Source organism: Lacerta agilis, chromosome 4 (assembly GCF_009819535.1).
Source record: "Lacerta agilis isolate rLacAgi1 chromosome 4, rLacAgi1.pri, whole genome shotgun sequence".
Classification (NCBI taxonomy): domain Eukaryota; kingdom Metazoa; phylum Chordata; class Lepidosauria; order Squamata; family Lacertidae; genus Lacerta; species Lacerta agilis.
Genome location: NC_046315.1, coordinates 6,159,929 through 6,176,936, shown reverse-complemented (window position 1 = coordinate 6,176,936; position 17,008 = coordinate 6,159,929). Strand labels below are relative to the sequence as shown.

The window sequence follows — 17,008 nt, the reverse complement described above, 5'->3', positions numbered from 1 at the left end:
CTGCAGTTAAGTTTGTATGCATTAAGGGACAGGAAATAATTGAGAGTGATAAGGATGTGCTTATCTATCTCTACAATAACTTCATCTTTAGAAAACCCCTAAATGATTAAGAAAATAAAGAATAAATTCCACTTTTTATTTTTTGGCAATAAAGTAAGTTTTGCTTGTTCTGTTAAAAAAAAAAACCAGAAGAATTTAGCCAGGGGATTACTGCAAGAGTAATGCATGCAGTTATTTCCCATCTCTTTGAACCACCTCCCACAGCAACAGTTTCCCCAGGACTCAAGCTCTGTGCTGCGCTGCCGGTATTTAAATACTTCCGCCAAGCCAAGCAAGGGAACTGCCCATTGTGCAAAGCTGTCAGCTTGTGGTTTGATGCTGTTTCTGTCTTCTGTGCAGCTCTGCCATCCTCTGCTTCTCATGTTCCATCATGCAGTCCTTGAAGCTCCGCACCTGCTCCTGGCACTTCCGCCAGTCCTGGTGTTCAGCCATGCACTCCTGCACCGCATAGTGGAAAGAGGCGCAACCGGTGCGGGAGATCATTTTGTCGAAGGGATCTTCCTCTTCCTCCTCCGCTTTTGGCTTCCGGTTCCAGTTGTGACCCGAGGGGTTGGCACTTGACATCCTGGTGGATCTGGAGGGAGGGTGAGAGAGAAGGAAATGGGCATTAAAAAAAACAACAGAGAAGGGAAAGAGATCACCCGGTTGTCATTACAGTTGCTTGAACAGTACCTACTAAAGGCTGGATAAAGGCATTTTATAAAAGCAGTACAATGTCTCTTATCCTCTTAAACATAAAATAACGCAGAGAGTTTTATTCACATTTCTGAAAGCAATCAATGAAGGGACAAGTGATTAGTAGATTAAGACTGCAGTCCTAACCCCATTTACCTGGGAATATGCCCCACTGAATTCAATAGGACTGAGTAAACATGGTTAGCAATATGCTGCGTGTTTCGTTAGCTGAATTGCAGCCCTATTTTCTCTTTGTCAGCTCTTATTATTGTTTATTGAGTTTATATACTGCCCTGAGGTCTTCAGGCAGTTCTCAGAAATGATAACACATATAACCAGAATAAAAACAGCAACCCAAAACCACCCCCCTCCGAAAATAACATTTTAAAAGGGTACAGGATGTCAAACAGATCAACCAAAGCTCTTAGGTGGTAGTTATTATTATGCTCTATATCAGGCTTCCTCAACCTGCCAAAATATCTATTATTGTTCAGGCAAGTTTCCCTGGCATGTAATTTTGACAAGTGCTTTAACATGTATCATAGAATTGTAGAGTTGGAAGGGACTCCAAGGTTCATCTAGACCAGGCTTCCTCTACCTCGGCCCTCCAGATGTTTTTGGCCTACAACTCCCATGATCCCTAGCTAGCAGGACCAGTGGTTAGGGATGATGGGAATTGTAGTCTCAAAACATCTGGAGGGTTGAGGTTGAGGAAGCTTGCCCTATACTCATGGCAGTTCACAACATAAAATTACAATATAAAAATCACAAAATACATAATAAAAATAAGAAACAAACCAATCATCCGCCCTGCCACAACACATTTAAAAGGGCATCGGATATGGTTATTTTGCCTGATGAATGGAGGGAATGAGAAAGAAGATGGGAGCACAGTTTATTTTGCATGTGCAATATACTGAATTTGCCACACTTTGCATTCAAAGGCCCTAGAGTTTCTCCCCCACTTTCCTGACAATTCTCCTGGATTACTAAAGCCTATGTACAGTATAGGCAAAAGTAATAACTGAAGTTTTTCGGCATGTTGATGTGAAGAAAACTTCACTTGCGGATCCTTAGACTGACTCCGCTTTCTACATCAACCGGAGAACTTGTCTTATTTATAAATAGCCTTCCTGCACAGACTTAGCCGATTCCCGATCTGCAGGAGGAGCTGGGGACCCTCTCCTCTAATACTCCTGGGCGGCTATGGCCTTACTCGGGAGGAGTCTTTGGCGAGGTGCTCTGCGGGAAAGACCAAGCTACGCGGAAATGACGACGCCGCCCGGCCCGCTGCTGCTCCTGTCTCCCATCCGAAAGCTGTCCGGGGCTGAGCCTGCTTAGCTTCCCGCGCGCGCCGGGCGCCCCGCCCACCGAGCTACGCAGGCAAAAAAAGAGAGAGACCGCCCGCCCGCCCGCCCGCCCACGTCCACGCCCGGCGGCCTTCTTCCCACGCCCGCCCTGCTCCCCTCGGCCTTGGGCTCTCCTGAGGCCTCCGCTCCTCTCCCGAGGAATCCCCCGAGCGGGCCAAGCTGCTTCCCTGGTGGGCGGCGCCCGGGCCTTCCGGGGGGAGGGCAGCAGGATGCGCTTTCCGGGGAGGGGCCCAGGGCAAGATGGCGGCGGTGGTGAGGATCCAGAGCGACTGGGACCAGGTGCTGAGGTGGGCGAGAGGGCCTCCCCGCGCCTGCCCCCTCCTCACGGCCACGCGGGGGCACCTGAAGTGTCGGCACCCCTAGCCCCCCATTTTCAGTGCCCCCCTCAAACTTACCCCTGCTCCCTCATGACGCCTCGCCCCCATTTTCAGCGCACCTCTCAAACTTCTCTCGTCCTCTTCCCCCCCATTTCAGTCCCTCCTCAAACTTGCCTCTTCTCCTTACTTTGCCCCCAATTTTCAGTGCCCCCTCAAACATGGCTCTTCGACCCCCATTTTCAGCGACCCCCTCAAACTTGTCTCTTCTCCCACACTCCTTGCCCCTCATTTTTAGTGCCCCCTCAAACTTGGCTTTTTTCCTCCCTCACCCCTCCATTTTCAATGCCCCCTCAAACTGCCTCTCTTCTTCCCCCCTTGACCCCCATTTTCAGTGACCCCCTCAAACTTGTCTCTTCTCCCCCACTCCTTGCCCCTCATTTTCAGTTCCCCCTCAAACTTGGCTTTTTTCCTACCTTGCCCCTCCATTTTCAATGCCCCCTCAAACTGCCTCTCTTCTTCCCCCTTGACCCCCATTTCAGTACCCCCCTCAAACTTTTCTCTTCTCCCCCACTCCTTGCCCCTCATTTTCAGTGCCCCCTCAAACTTTGCTTTTTTCCTCCCTCACCCCTCCATTTTCAGTGCCCCCTCAAACTGTATCTCTCTTCTTCCCCCTTGACCCCCATTTCAGTGCCCCCCTCAAACTTTTCTGCCCCACTCCTTGTCCCTCATTTTCAATGCCCCCTCAAACTTGGCTTTTTTCCTCCCTCGCCCCTCCATTTTCAGTGCCCCCTCAAACTGCCTCTCTTCTTCCCCCTTGACCCCCATTTTCAGCGACGCCCTCAAACTTGTCTCTTCTCCCCCACTCCTTGCCCCTCATTTTCAATTAGGGTTGCCAGGTCTGCTTCCAAAAAATAGTGGACAAGTGGGGGGGGGGTAAATTAAATAAAATATTTTCTTACAAACATTTTAACACGTATTAAAATACCATTTCATCCTAAAGCTTTTGAATAAAAAAATGTCCACTATTTTGTGAAAAAAAATAGTGAACATAATGTGAAAAAGTGGACTGGCCACTCAAATAGTGGACAGCTGGCAACCGTATTTTCAATGCCCCCTCAAACTCTCTCTTCTTCCCCATTGACCCCCATTTCAGTGCCCCCCTCAAACTTGTCTCTTCCCTCCCTGCCCCTCATTTTCAGTGCCCCCTCAAACTTGCCTTTTCCCTCCCATTTTCAGTGCTCCCTCAAACATGTCTCTCTTCTTCCCCCTTGACCCCTATTTCAGTGCCTCCCTCAAACTTGTCTCTTCCCTGCCTCCTTGTCCCCCATTTTCAGTGCCCCCTCAGATGCATCTCCCCCCCACACACTTGCACTTTCACTTGTTTTTCAGCCCCCTTCACATCACCTGCTGCTGTTGGTTCTTTCAGCAGTCGTTCTGCCCACCTCAAAATAGGGCAGACCATTCATGGGGAGTTGAGCTTCCTTCTTGGGTTCACCTTTTTGAGTTGAGCACAAAGAAATCTGCCTGCCTGCCTTCACCATCCTCAAGGTTTTTGTTCCTTCCAGAAGGGTTGCCTGCTTTGACTTGAAGGGTTTTGCCCTTTGCTTTCACTGCCCTCTCCTTGGGTATGATGCCAGGGTGCTCCCATAGTCTGCCCTCCACCATCTGTCATTTGCAACCTCCCTTCTCTCACCCCGCACCAAATTTTGGGGTGTTTTTTGTCCCTTAAATGCTCTCCAGCTCCCCCAAATACTTCAGCCTGCACTAATAATAATAATGAAGAAGTGGCCCCTCCTATCCCTTTAGCCTTGAATGAACTCAATAGCTGCTCCTTTCCAAACCTCCATCTACTTCAGTTTCATTAATGTATAACCCTAAAATTTTGCATCCCCTTCAAACGGATGCCAACGTTTTGTGCTCATTTTGGGCTGTGAATCCTGTGTCTTGTGCTGCCCCACAAACTGAGTAATTGACACAGGAAACGGGTTACAAGTTAACACCCCAAAAGCCAATTTCATCTGATCCCCCTCCAAGCTGGTGCCAAGTGAGCATCTGATTCGTCATGCTAGCGATAGCCAACATGGTATAACTGATGTTGGATCACAACTTCCCTCAGCCCTAGCTAGCAAAGTCAGTGGTACAGGATGATGGGAGATGTAGCCTAGCAACATTCGGAGGGCCCCACGTTGGCTGTCTCTGCTTTATGCTAACTGGAGTTTCTCATCTTTGCAGGAAGAATGAGGAGCAGGCATGGCTAAGCTGCAGCAGCCCAGGTGAACAAGAAGAGTCCTCTGCCCCTTTTGTGGTGTTAATGTACAGTTCCATTCTCTTTGTGTCCAACCAGTTCTCTTCTCTTCTCTTCTCTTCTCTTCTCTTCCCTCTCTATCTCTCTCTCCCCACACACAGTTTAGCTTAAGCTCCAAGCTCTGAAATTCTGCCAGTATTCAAATCCTGAGTTAGAGAGACTTGGGTTTGTGAAGCTGAAATAACAAATTTATCTATTTTTTTAAAACAAGCTAGAATCAATTTTTAGATGAAAGTCTTGCTTACAAAAAAACTTCAGCATTATTAGTCATTGGTACTTGGTGGAAATGTGTGTTAAGAGTTTAACAAGCCTCGTTCTCTGATTTCCCCTTATTTTGTTTGATTCATTTTATTACTATTTATTTATGTTAGTCTGCTACAAGTGGGAGTATCATAATAAACCTGACAGAGAACTGTTTGTGAAGCATTAACTAAAAGTGAATCACATTTGTCTCTAGCTAGAAGAGGAACTTATGTTGAAGATCTCCATTAAAAATAAAACCTATATACAGGTAGATAAGGATGGCTTTATAACATACTGTCTAAAGTATTCAACACCTTTTAAGTCTTTTGTTTGTGTTTTTTGCATGCTGTAGGAAAACCTACTTTGTATGGTAAGCTGACTTGTCAGGGGGTGAGCTCAGATGGAATTCCTGAAGTCGTAGCCTCTGAAGGATTTGTTGTCAGTGAAATAACTAAGGTACTGTCACATGATGGAAGTTGAAGGGCAGGCTAGTGACTTGTAGCAAGAACTAAGCTAACTCTGGATTTCTATGTCAGATTTATAATCTGAATTTGATCTGGATTAAATTGAGGTGGGGGGATATGGGATGTCATTTTGACGAGGATGGTGTCCTGTGCACATTACACAAAACACATGCATGAACAACACTGAATTAACAAGAAACTGCTGTGTGGAAGTGTCCTCTGTCATAACTGCATTTTTTTATTTGTTGGATTTATATTGTGCCTTCTGACTGTCAGAGCCCCAATTCAGATTATTATATTTTATGGGTTTGGGCTTCTACTGGAGGAATAAATGGCCTTAGAGCAACTTAGAGCTCATTTTCTTAAACATTAATTTTTTCTCCCTCTTGGGGCTCACGGTATAAGGCGACACTCAAAATTATTCCAGTTACAGGTAGGTAGCCATAGTCAAAACAAAATATAAAATCAAAAATTCCTTCCAGTAGCACCTTAGAGACCAACTAAGTTTGTTCTTGGTGTGAGCTTTCGTGTGCATGCACACTTCTTCAGATAAAATTATTCATTACTGAAATGGTTTATTTCATATCTATGATATTTAATAGAAACATCAAAAACCATTGTGGCTACCTGCTTTATTGTCAGGAGTTTTCACCATATTAGTCCCAAGTTACTGGGTTTTGTGATGATGGGTCTATGTGTACATAATCTACTTCCCATAAATGTTACCTCCTCCTTTCTGTTCTACCTACTGCAGAAAAGTCTGCTTGTTTCCTGCCCTCGTGAAAATGCCTCCACCAAATTTCTGGCACCCTACACAGCCTTCTGTAGAATCCATCAAAAAAGCGTAAGTATTTTTTACAAAGTGGTTTTTCATAAGAAGACTTTAAATGATGGTGCAGCTTCAGTTAATTAAATGAGTTGCAGTGTTCTTGTCAGTGCTGGGTGTATATGCTGTGGAAGCTTGCCGCAGAAAACAGCTGTACACCACACTCCATACACACACAAGTTCCAGATGGTACAAGAAGTCTTCTCTCTCTCAGCCCAGAAAGGATTCTTTGCTTCAAAGTCCTTGTTGTGTTAAAGTCCACAGCCAAGTTCCAAGTTCACCTGATTTGAAGTCCTGCAACTCTTCACAAATTCCTCAGGCTTTCCCACTGTTCCAATTCCTCTTCTTCAAACTGCTTCGCAATCTCTCACACCAATTATCCATCCCACCAAATGCTAAACTCCCAAGTACAAACCTGTCTATATGTTACACAGGTAGGTATGTTCTTCTGAGTGACAGCAGAAATTTAAAGTCATCTAGGGAAGGAGGTGGTCAAGGCTGGGGAGGACATGTCAAGGGGGCAGGGGGGCTGAGAGTTTGTTGCATCATTTGCTCCTGAAGGAGCGACTCCACCCCCATTGTTCAGCCCGGACACTGAAGTCCAGCTCCGAGGACCTTCTGGCGGTTCCCTCACTGCGAGAAGTGAGGTTGCAGGGAAACAGGCAGAGGGCCTTCTTGGTGGTGGCGCCTGCCCTGTGGAATGCCCTCCCATCAGATGTCAAGGAAATAAACAACTATCTGACTTTTAGAAGACATCTGAAGGCAGCCATATTTAGGGAAGTTTTTAATGTTTGATGTATTATCCTGTTTTTAATATTCTGTTGGGAGCTGCCTCGAGTGGCTGGGGAAACCCAGCCGGATGGGTGGGGTATAAGTAATAAATTATTATTATTATTATTATTATTATTATTATTATTATTATTAAGTTCAAAATGGTTTTGCCTATTATTTTATACACAGTTGTATATCATCTGTATTAGAGGTACTCAAAAACCTGGCAACCATTTTTTGATCATATAACGATTTGATCTTTTATATGTCTCCTTGAATAGCCTGTGTTTTGCAAATTGACAGTTTAATTATATGGAACAGAGATTTCTCAATAAACGCATTAGCCTATGGTTTGTTTAGTAATACATGGACCGAACTGTATAACATGCCAGTGCCCATCAATATTGCACTTTTTCTAGATTGTGGTCATTTATTCATATTCTCTTCCTCTCCATCTTAGATTACTTGCCTTGACATTTCTAGTGGCGGAGGACTTGGAGTATCAACCAGTGCTGATGGAGCTATGAAAATTTGGCAGGCTGCTAATGGAGAAATAAGAGTAAGACCTGTATTGAGGTTGAAATTTGCCCTTAAGGAACCTGCAGTCTAAATCCTTGAATGTTGAACTAATCCCTTCCCTCCTCAAACTGCTGTTCAAACTCCACAGTTTTACAAGTAGTTTGATATCACTGGCAGAGGGAGAGAAAAACAACATGAAAAATCTGAAGTGCATGTGCGATTGTGCACCTGTGGGTCGTGGCAAGGAAGTTGTTTGTGATATTTAACCTAACCCTCCTTTCCTGTAGTGTATTATTGCTGTATGTCCTGTCTTCTCAATGGGTAGGGAAATCCATACCCCCCACTACTTCTTTTCATAAAGGAATTGGGACCTGGTCTCCTTCACCATGTTGAGGACCATCCGATTTCCATGTCACAACACTCTGACTGGTTAGAAATGAGTTCAGGAAGTCAACTATTATTTTACTTCTGATCCACCCCCCTCTGCTTGACTGCTTTCCGTATAATGAGTTTACTAACAGTGGCACAACTCTCACTGTGATGCTAACCCTGTGTCTGGACTACAGTTTCAGATAGCAGGTAGAGTCTCACAAAGGGAAGTATATTGGGGAAAAGGGTAGATTATGACACTTCTTTCTGACATGCTAGTTTATGTAGGGTTTTTTGTTTTTTTGTTTTTAAATCAAGCTCCCACCTGCAGTCTTAAGTTGATGCAAGCTTAGCATCTTAGTGAGAAATAGGTCTGCTGTGTCCTGGAAATCTCAGGCATATGTGTGCCTTGTTTGGGCAGCTGCCCTAGATTTAATTACCCTTGATTATGGCTTTAGGATACTTCCAGAACCTCAGTGATATAATCTCTGCAAAGAAACAAAATAGACAGTGACAATCTAGGATGCAGTGATGTCATGGAGGCAGTGCAGCCAGCCAGTGTGCTTGGCATATAAGATGGCTGTTGCTAAGTAACAAGGCAGAGGATGTGATGAGGCTTTTAACTAGCACTCGATTCTTTTGTCTTCCCAGAGATGTCTGGAAGGCCACGTCTACGATGTGAATTGCTGCAGATTTTTCCCGTCAGGCATTGTGGTCCTGAGTGGGGGGATGGATGCCCGGCTAAAGATCTGGTCTGCGGAGGATGCCAAATGCGTGGTAACATTTCAGGGTCACAAAGCAGGTACAGGAAATTGGCAGCTGAAATAAATGCAGTTGTAATAGCAGCTGAAGTTGAGTTAAGTTCCAAGCTGGAGAAAGAGGCTGGTGTTTCTCTTTTGCGGCTGAGCTGATAAGGTGTTCTGAGCACCTCTGCAGCTCACCACCTAAACGAACCTGGAGGACAAGGGCAGTTGTACCTGATAGCTGTGGAATTCCAAAGCTCAGTGCAACTTTGAGAGGAGGAAGTGATCATAGGATGGTCCCTACCCCTTGCACATATGCACAATGTGAGGTCAGGGATAAAGGCACTGGCAGGACCCTGGTGAATACAAGCTAACTGTCAAGCAAAAACTCCTGATCATCTGTCCTGAAAACCTCAAAGTTACAGATTGCCAAAATTACGCAAATTCGTCTTAAGTTATCAGAGCCAGCTGTCTCTTGTTGGAGAGATTTACCACAGCAGAACTGAGCAGATACAAGAATTTGTAGGATTGGATTTATTTTGTTTTATATGTAATTGTATCAGCAGCTGTGGACAGCTGCATCTATTAGAACTGAATGTATTGTTGGAAACCAGTGAATGCACTTCCTTGCTCATTTCACAAAGGCATTTTGTTGGCCACTGTAGGAATAGGATGCTTGACTAGATGGGCCATTGGCCTGATCCAGCAGGCCTCCTCTTACGATCTTATGTTCACTTGTAATCATTTGCTATTGATCTATTAGAGCTAAGTGCTAACACAGTACGCAATTTTGCAGTTGCACACACACACACAAAAAGACATTTGAGGCCCCAGATATCTGAGATTAGACTGGATTTTCATCTAAACTAGGCTCACATCCACACCATACATTGAAAGCACATGGCTTCCACCTAAGTATCTTGAGAACTGTATCTTACCCCTCACAGAGCTACAATTCCCAGCACCCTTAACAAACTGCAGTTCCCAGGATTCTTTAGGAGGAAGCCACATGTTTGAAATGTATAGTGTGGTTGTCACCTAGATGAGCTGGTAAATCTGCAACCTTCTCTTTGGTTCTCTGAGGCTGTCTTAGCTGCTGACTCCTTCCTTGTGGTGTGCTTTGGTCAGGATTATGGCGTTGGGGGGGCGGAGTTGTGTCAGAGAGTGGATAGACTTCTTTTTTATTTCCTCCGAGCGTTTCCTTTGCCGTCCTGCAGGAATTCTGGACACAGCCATTGTGGATCGAGGAAGGAATGTGGTCTCAAGTTCTCGGGATGGCACTGCCCGCCTCTGGGACTGCGGGACATCGTCCTGCCTGGGGGTTGTCGCAGATTGTGGCTCTCCAGTCAATGGTGTCGCTTTGGGTGAGGCCGACAACACCTTAAACTTGGGCTCTCCCGAAAAAATACCTAGTAAGTTAACAACATTAGGCAAGTGTTCTCTTTCTTAAAAAAGAAGAAGCAGGGGCACTTTTATGGTCATAAAGTCATGCCAAAAAGTTGCACACCTGAAAATAACTCCTGGTTTCATTTTGACTGTAATTAATTGCTGGGAGAGAGGAGGATGTTTTGTATTGGCTGATTAGGCAGGGCCAGACCAGCAGGGGAGGAGCCATAGTAGCCGTGTGTAGTGCCACTGACCTTTGAGCACAGGAGAAGCCAGTTTCAGTTCATTGCTTTTCACTTCCACCAATCGAGAGGGATCGACCTTTCGATTGCAGTTGACCAGTTAGACAACCCTGATCTAGAGGGCTCCAGATCTGGGGGAAAGCTGGTAGACCAGTCCTCCAGGTCAGTATAACGGAGCTTCATATGACAAGTATAATAATTAAAATACATTAAAAGATAAGGGTAACATTGATGCTGACCTGCTAACTTTTTATGGAGAGGTTTGTGGTCCAACTTTGTTTAAAAATAAAGCCTTTATATTCATTCAATCAAATGAAGTTTGAAAAAGCATACTGAGAGGAAGGACAACCTTATGCACACATATGCATGCACTCATTCATTCGCACTCCCTACCATTCAAAAAAATGTGTTGCCAATCTTTGACCATAGCATCTGGGCACAAACACACTGTGCTTCGTGAGCAGAACTGAAGGGGCAAATTCAACTCACGAGGTTTGGTCCTTCACATTTCTGTCCTGTTCCAAATACATGAAAAGCAGAGTGTTGCTTCAGGAACATTTCTCCTAGTTTGGCTCACTTCCGGCAATGTGGAGCAGGGATTAGGGAGGTTCTGTGTCTGGGATGGCAGAGAAGTAAAATAGGCAAGGATCCAGCTTCCATCGCCTATGTGCCCCTATGTAAAACTCAACCATGTGAGCTGCAAACATGGCTGCTCCCATCACCCCTCGTTTGTCCATGATTCTGTCCTTTTAATGTATTTTAATATTTGTTGGAAGCCACCCAGAGTGGCTGGGGAGACCCAGCCAGATGGGCAGGGTACAAATAATAAATTATTATTATTATTATTATTATTATTATTATTATTATTATTATTATTTAACAAATGGCAGCTGCTAATCCTAACCATGTTTCTTTCCAACACAGGTGAGCGTGAAATCGGAACAGAAGGGAAACTCCTGCTGTTGGCTCGAGAGGACAAAAAGCTGCAAGGGGTGGGGTTGCATAGCAGGCAGCCGGTAAGATAGCACCATGACCGTGTTTAATGTTGCCTTTTCTGCTGTTACTTGTTTTTGAGCCTATTGCCAGACACACAATGCCAACAATCCAGCCAGGTCTACCTGTAAGGTTCTCCGTTAGTTGCTCATGAGTAAGCAGCCAGGACCCCGCTGTTTCCTTTAATGATTTTATTGTGCAAACTGTGTACAGTGCAGAGCTAAAAGGTTCATGTCTTTTATCAAGCGATGTCAGAATCCGGGAATGGCCCCTTCCGGTTCTGACCCCAACAAAAGAGTTTCGGTATACAAAACCCCGCCTTCCATCCTTTCATTTCACCCCACGATGTCTTTGGGGCGACGGAAATTGCGTTCCCCCTGTATCGCCCTCGGGCCTGGGGGAGTGTTGGGTCTCTCTTACATCCCCAGAGCCTCTACTCCCTTTCCCCTGTGAACTCTGCCCCTCCTCGCTGGACGTCTCGCTGCTATTTTCACTACCAGAGGAGGTGCTGCTTGCAAGGTGGGACTGGGGCTCTCTGTAGCATCTGGAGAGCCCTTCCACCACCTTGCACTGCATTGGGGACAGTTCCCTGAAACTATATCTGGTCAGAGGCTGTTTGGGAACATGCTTTTTTCAACAGAAATTTCAACTGCCATTTTTCCTAGCTGGATCTCTCTCTCTCTCTCTCTCTCTCTCATGGAGTAGCATCACAATCTGCTTTTCATTCCCTCTTGCTTGTTTCCTCCTCAGGTTTTTCTGTTTGTCGGCTCAGATGCATTTAATTGCTGCACATTCCTCTCCAACATCTACCTTCTTGGCGGCACGCAAGATGGAAATATATACCAGCTGGATGTGCGAAACACCAGGTGAGTAGAATTGAAGGGCAGCTGTTAACATGGCCTTAGGAGCATCGTTGCTGCTCCCCATGTTGCTCCAGCCATGCATGTCACTGGGGAAGGGCTGTAAGCTCAGTGGCAGAGCATCTACCGAAAGTCCTGGGTTCAATTCTCAGTGGCATCTCCAGGTAAGAGTAGGAGAAGACTCCCTGCTTAAAACCCTGGAGAGTCCCTGCCAGTCAGTGTAACCAATACAGAGCTAGGTGGACCGATGATCTGGCTCTGATTCAAGGCAGCTTCTTATGCTCTCTATACAACAGGGGTTGGCAAGGTTTACCTCGCCTGGGCCGGTTCACTCCCACGGAGATCACTCCATGGGCTGGATCACATCTGCGCAGACACAATTTCCGGCGCTGCGGAAGTGAGTCCCCACTCCGTGCTGTGCCGGTTTAGCGCAGCACGCGGGGGCTCACCGAACAGGCGGCTCAGTTCAGGGGCGGCTCGTGGGCCATTTAAACAACCCCCATGGGCCACAGGTTGCTGACCCCTGCTATACAACATGGCCCATTTTATTTGTCTCTTTAAGAAAAATTCTGGCAAACTCTTATAATGTGAGCGACTCTTTGTGATAAAGGTTCCTGCTGCTCTCTCTAGGGCTCCAGTTCGTGTTGTCCATAGATCAGGAGCACCGGTTCTTTCTCTGCTCCCTTTTAGAGATGGATTTATTGCCAGCCAAGGTAGTGCTCCTCTTTTCTTTCAAAATTTATCTTTCAAATTTGTCTTGCGAGTCACCTAAACAATCGTAAAACCCTTTCATCTAGCGAGTTTTTCGTTGTGCAAGGCATTTGTCTTGCGAGGTACCACTGTAAATGTTTGTTTTTCGAACATTGTTCGGAAGCCAAATGGCTTCCAGAGAGGTTTCCCCCCCCCCTTTTTTCTACAATGACTTTGCCGACCACCCTTTGATCCTTGGTTGTTGAACGTTTCGGAAGTCAAACTGTCTTCCAGAATGGATTATGTTCAACAACCAAGGTTTGACTGTATTCTCCATATACAGAAAGCTTACAGCATTGCACTTAAGGATCCAGCAGGTTTCTCACATTTGATTTCTCCGTATCTTGCACCAGTGGGTGGGCAACATAATGACACTGGTATGTAGAATGTGAAGGCTTGGGATGTGAACTGCAGTTTCCTGCCTTTCACATGCTCTGCATCTCTTTCCAGGTGATGGAACCTGCTTTATTATGCAGCAAGATCTTGATCATGTGGCTGAGCTCACTGGGCCAGACTGCGACCCCGTTTACAAGGTATCGTACAAGGGGAAAGGCCCGTTTTCGTCTTGGTCTCGGCAAAGCGGGTTTTCACCCAGAGAAAACGCAGAAATCGCTGCTTAACTCCAGGGAAGAAAGGAAATAGGAAAACTTGGGGAATAAAATTATGATAAAATATTTAACTATTTATTATTTTATCATACACACTCATTCATAGAATCTCAGAATCATAGAATTCGTACAGTTGGGAGGGACCTGAGAGTCATCTAGTCCAAACCCCTGCAATGCAGGAATCTCAGATAGATCATGCATGACAGATGACCGAGCCGTATGAGGAATGGTTGAAGGTGCTGGGTATGTTTAACCTGGAAAAGAGACTGAGAGGAGATACGATAGCCATTTTCAAATATCTCAAGGGCTGTCACGTGGAAGAGGAAGCAAGCTCTGGGGGGTAGGACTCAAGTTCAAAGAAAGGACATTCCGACTAAACATATGAAAAAACTTTCTGACAGTAAGAGATCTTTGCCCACCAGTAGGAACTCATACCTGTTCTTTCTGAACAGTGCAGAAATACGGCACTGCACTTCCCATTTTCCAGTATCATTTCACGACTGTTTCTTAACACCGTGTAGCAGCCCATTTTTTCCATAACACCAAGGGAATTTTGTCTTCCCTCCCTCTGCAATTCCCTCCCTTAGGGTAAGATGCGGTTCTTCTTCTTTTTATTCATTCATTCATTCAATATACCACCCGTTATCAAAAGATTCCAGGGCACTGCAGAACAATTAAAAACGCTTTACAGAACATCAATGATAAAAATGTAATAAAAAGCATGCTGACAGACAGCCTAATAACTGGAAAACAATGCAGCTGTCCTTGCCTTATTCTTTCTAAAGCATCGACTGAATGTTGACAGCATACAGGGCACAATCTAACACGCTTTTTTAGCAGTCATATTCACCTGGGACTGGAATGATAAAAAAGGAGGTGGTTTTAGGTGAACGTAAAAGACAGAGATAACAGTTAAACCTCCTTAACTCAATACAGATTAGAGCAGGTAACATCAAACTTCCCAGGCCCTTGCACTGTAAAACAAAAAGCCTATATATAACCTACATGAAAAATAATATATACAGCACATAGCATGGGAAGGCGTCAGTGTTAAGGAATGAACTAATCCAGCTTCTTACTTGATTGTAATAATACCACTTCTGAAACCTCTTTTGTTACCGTCTTTTTAGGTGGCCACATGGGAAAAACAGGTGTACACATGTTGCAGAGACGGAACAGTGAGGAGATACCAGCTTTCAGACCTCTGACTTTATGAAAGCCATGAACACTGCGCTATGAATGCTGGACGCACTTCAGGGATTACTTGAACACCTATTTGAAACAAGTCATATATCCGTGTCCCCCGTTTCCAGGACTTTGTACGGTAGCGTGAATAGAGCACTCAGGCGTGAGATGTAGGGGCCACTTTGAGAGCACCCAAGATCAAGCTGTAGTTAACCTTCCTGCCGAGAGATGTGAACACGGCAGCTTTGAAAGTTTAAAGCCGTTTCCCTGCGCCGAACAGCACGGAAAGTTTGTTGGGTCAATAGTGCCCTTTTTGTGTTTGCAAAAGTGTTTTTCATACCCACTTTGTGGCTGGTGGTTGTTCCTAAGTGAGGGGAAAGGAGCTGATGTGAGCAAGGCAAAGGGAGGCCAGCGGATGTCAATAGAAAGGGGTGTATTGGAATAACCCCTGCTCAGGCTTGCCTTGAGCTGCAAACTGCAGCAACCTTTTTGTTTCCATCTCATGCCCTCCTTGCAGAATTACTCGTCTGTGGCAATTCTCACTGCCCACCAGTAAGCAGTCTGCTAGTTGTAAGTTTCCATCTTCAAATAAAGCTGCTTTGATCTCAAGCTGTTGGCCCAATTATGTTGATTCTCTCGGGAGCAGCCCTCATTGATTTTCCTTTTTAATCCTCTTCTCTTACCATTCTTCGCTTACCATTGATCTTTGATTCCCAACAACCAATTGCGGAGGGTTGTTGTTTTTTTTGTCATTTGAGGCTCTCACTAGGCCTCCTTTCATCCTTGACAAGATGAAATTAGGGTTCAGCTCTCTCATCTGACCTCATAACACGGAGCGCAAAAATTACTTTTCAGGAGCTACGCAGGAAGAGCAGCTTGTGGGGTCTGCTGCAATCTGGTGGGATCGAAACACTCTGTTTTCACTAAACTATGTTTATACCCTGCCCTATCCAAAAGACAAGAGTAGAGAACAACAAAATAAAATGAAACAAAATAGTTAATTCAAATGAAACAGCTAAAGATATGAGAATTAAATTCTTCAATCTGCCATTATGTTTGCTAGTGCCAATGGGAGTTGGTGGTTCTGCAACATCTTGCTGGGGGGCCAAGGCTTCCCCTCCTGCCGTAACTTAACAAGGACAAAATTGCAACATCAGTTCCTGTAACTTCTTTGTTGATGGAGAGAGTGATCGGTCAGGAATCTGATACAGTACAGTGGTACCCCGTGTTACGTACACAATCCGTTCCGGGTCGTGCCACGTAACCTGGGCGTACGTAACACGAACGAACAAAAGAAAAAACCCGGAAATTTGCGGGTTTTTGTGCTTCTGCGCATGTGTGAAGTGCGCAGAATGCTTCTGCACACACGTGCGTCGTGCACGCTCCGTGGAGGACATCCGGGTCGCGGAGGTGCGTAACTCGAACGTACGCAACACGGAGCGTACGCAACACGAGGTATGACTGTACAATATGCCAAGGCAGTGGAAGTTGCTCCCAGTACCTGTTAACACACAGAAGCAGCTTAAGATCCGAATGGTTTACTGTTGTGGAAGATTTGTTGTTGTTGTTGTTGTTCAGTCGTGTCCGACTCTTCGTGACCCCATGGACCAGAGCACGCCAGGCACGCCTATCCTTCACTGCCTCCCGCAGTTTGGCCAAACTCATGTTAGTAGCTTCAAGAACACTGTCCAACCATCTCATCATCTGTCGTCCCCTTCTCCTTGTTCCCTCCATCTTTCCCAACATCAGGGTCTGTTCCAAGGAGTCTTCCCTTCTCATGAGGTGGCCAAAGTACTGGAGCCTCAACTTCAGGATCTGTCCTTCTAGTGAGCACTCAGGGGTTGTGGAAGATAAGGCTCAGTAAAACAGTTCTGGATATAGATACAGACATATACAGATACATACAAGTACAAAGTATATATATTCCTCCATATAAATCCTAGCAATTCACTGTACAACTCAGGACAAGTAATACCAACAGACCGACGACTCAAGACTACTGAGCTGACATGCATTGAACACGGAGTCTGAGCACTGGGCCACTACCATAGCAATTGGCTTGGCTTGCAGTGTGCCTACGATTAGCTCATCCACGGAGTGGTTTACTCTCATGAATGTTACCATCCCCTTCTCACGTCCAGTTACTTCAACGCGATCAAGTACATGTGTTTGAAGTGGAAGACAGGACAGGTCAGGACATTTGTCCCGTTTAGCCAGGTTTTGTTTTATTATTTATTAGATTTATACTGCCATTTATCAAAAGATTTTCAGACTAAAAAGCAGCTCTGCAGAATCTTGAGCAGAGGCATCCTGCCTTGAACT

The 17,008-nt window shown here is 45.3% G+C and overlaps 3 protein-coding genes across 5 annotated transcripts in view; 1 reads left to right on the top strand and 2 right to left on the bottom strand.

The window, feature by feature from the left end:
• LOC117045139 overlaps positions 1-17,008 on the bottom strand; it is a 415,311-nt gene that overhangs the window by 160,038 nt on the left and 238,265 nt on the right. The gene's annotated exons all lie outside the window — the stretch shown is intronic.
• Positions 179-2,150, bottom strand: LOC117045158 (cytochrome c oxidase assembly factor 4 homolog, mitochondrial). Of its 2 annotated transcripts, none has more exons than XM_033145955.1 (2): positions 1,952-2,150; positions 179-634 (listed from the first exon to the last, which is right to left on the bottom strand). In XM_033145955.1, exon 2 carries the CDS (start codon positions 622-624, stop codon positions 361-363), a length of 264 nt encoding a protein of 87 aa, XP_033001846.1. In that variant the 5' UTR covers positions 625-634; positions 1,952-2,150; the 3' UTR covers positions 179-360. The 2 variants fall into 2 exon arrangements, with proteins under 2 accessions (XP_033001846.1, XP_033001847.1); XM_033145956.1 differs by having other exon boundaries at positions 1,947-1,965.
• PAAF1 (proteasomal ATPase associated factor 1) lies at positions 2,242-15,295 on the top strand. Of its 2 annotated transcripts, XM_033145939.1 has the most exons (12): positions 2,242-2,392; positions 4,655-4,695; positions 5,323-5,426; positions 6,189-6,278; positions 7,492-7,590; positions 8,571-8,721; positions 9,880-10,074; positions 11,215-11,306; positions 12,034-12,149; positions 12,774-12,856; positions 13,344-13,426; positions 14,632-15,295. In XM_033145939.1, exons 1-12 carry the CDS (start codon positions 2,346-2,348, stop codon positions 14,707-14,709), a joined length of 1,179 nt encoding a protein of 392 aa, XP_033001830.1. In that variant the 5' UTR covers positions 2,242-2,345; the 3' UTR covers positions 14,710-15,295. The 2 variants fall into 2 exon arrangements, 1 of the variants encoding a protein (XP_033001830.1); XR_004426404.1 differs by lacking the exon at positions 12,774-12,856 and having other exon boundaries at positions 14,632-14,675.

Bases quoted from the DNA above. Each gene is read 5' to 3' on its own strand.
- LOC117045158 (XM_033145955.1), bottom strand. From the start codon at position 624: ATGTCAAGTGCCAACCCCTCGGGTCACAACTGGAACCGGAAGCCAAAA.
- PAAF1 (XM_033145939.1), top strand. From the start codon at position 2,346: ATGGCGGCGGTGGTGAGGATCCAGAGCGACTGGGACCAGGTGCTGAG. The intron at 8,722-9,879 runs GTACAGGAAATT...GCCGTCCTGCAG, and splicing joins ATTTCAGGGTCACAAAGCAG to GAATTCTGGACACAGCCATT. The intron at 12,857-13,343 runs GTAGTGCTCCTC...ATCTCTTTCCAG, and splicing joins TGGATTTATTGCCAGCCAAG to GTGATGGAACCTGCTTTATT.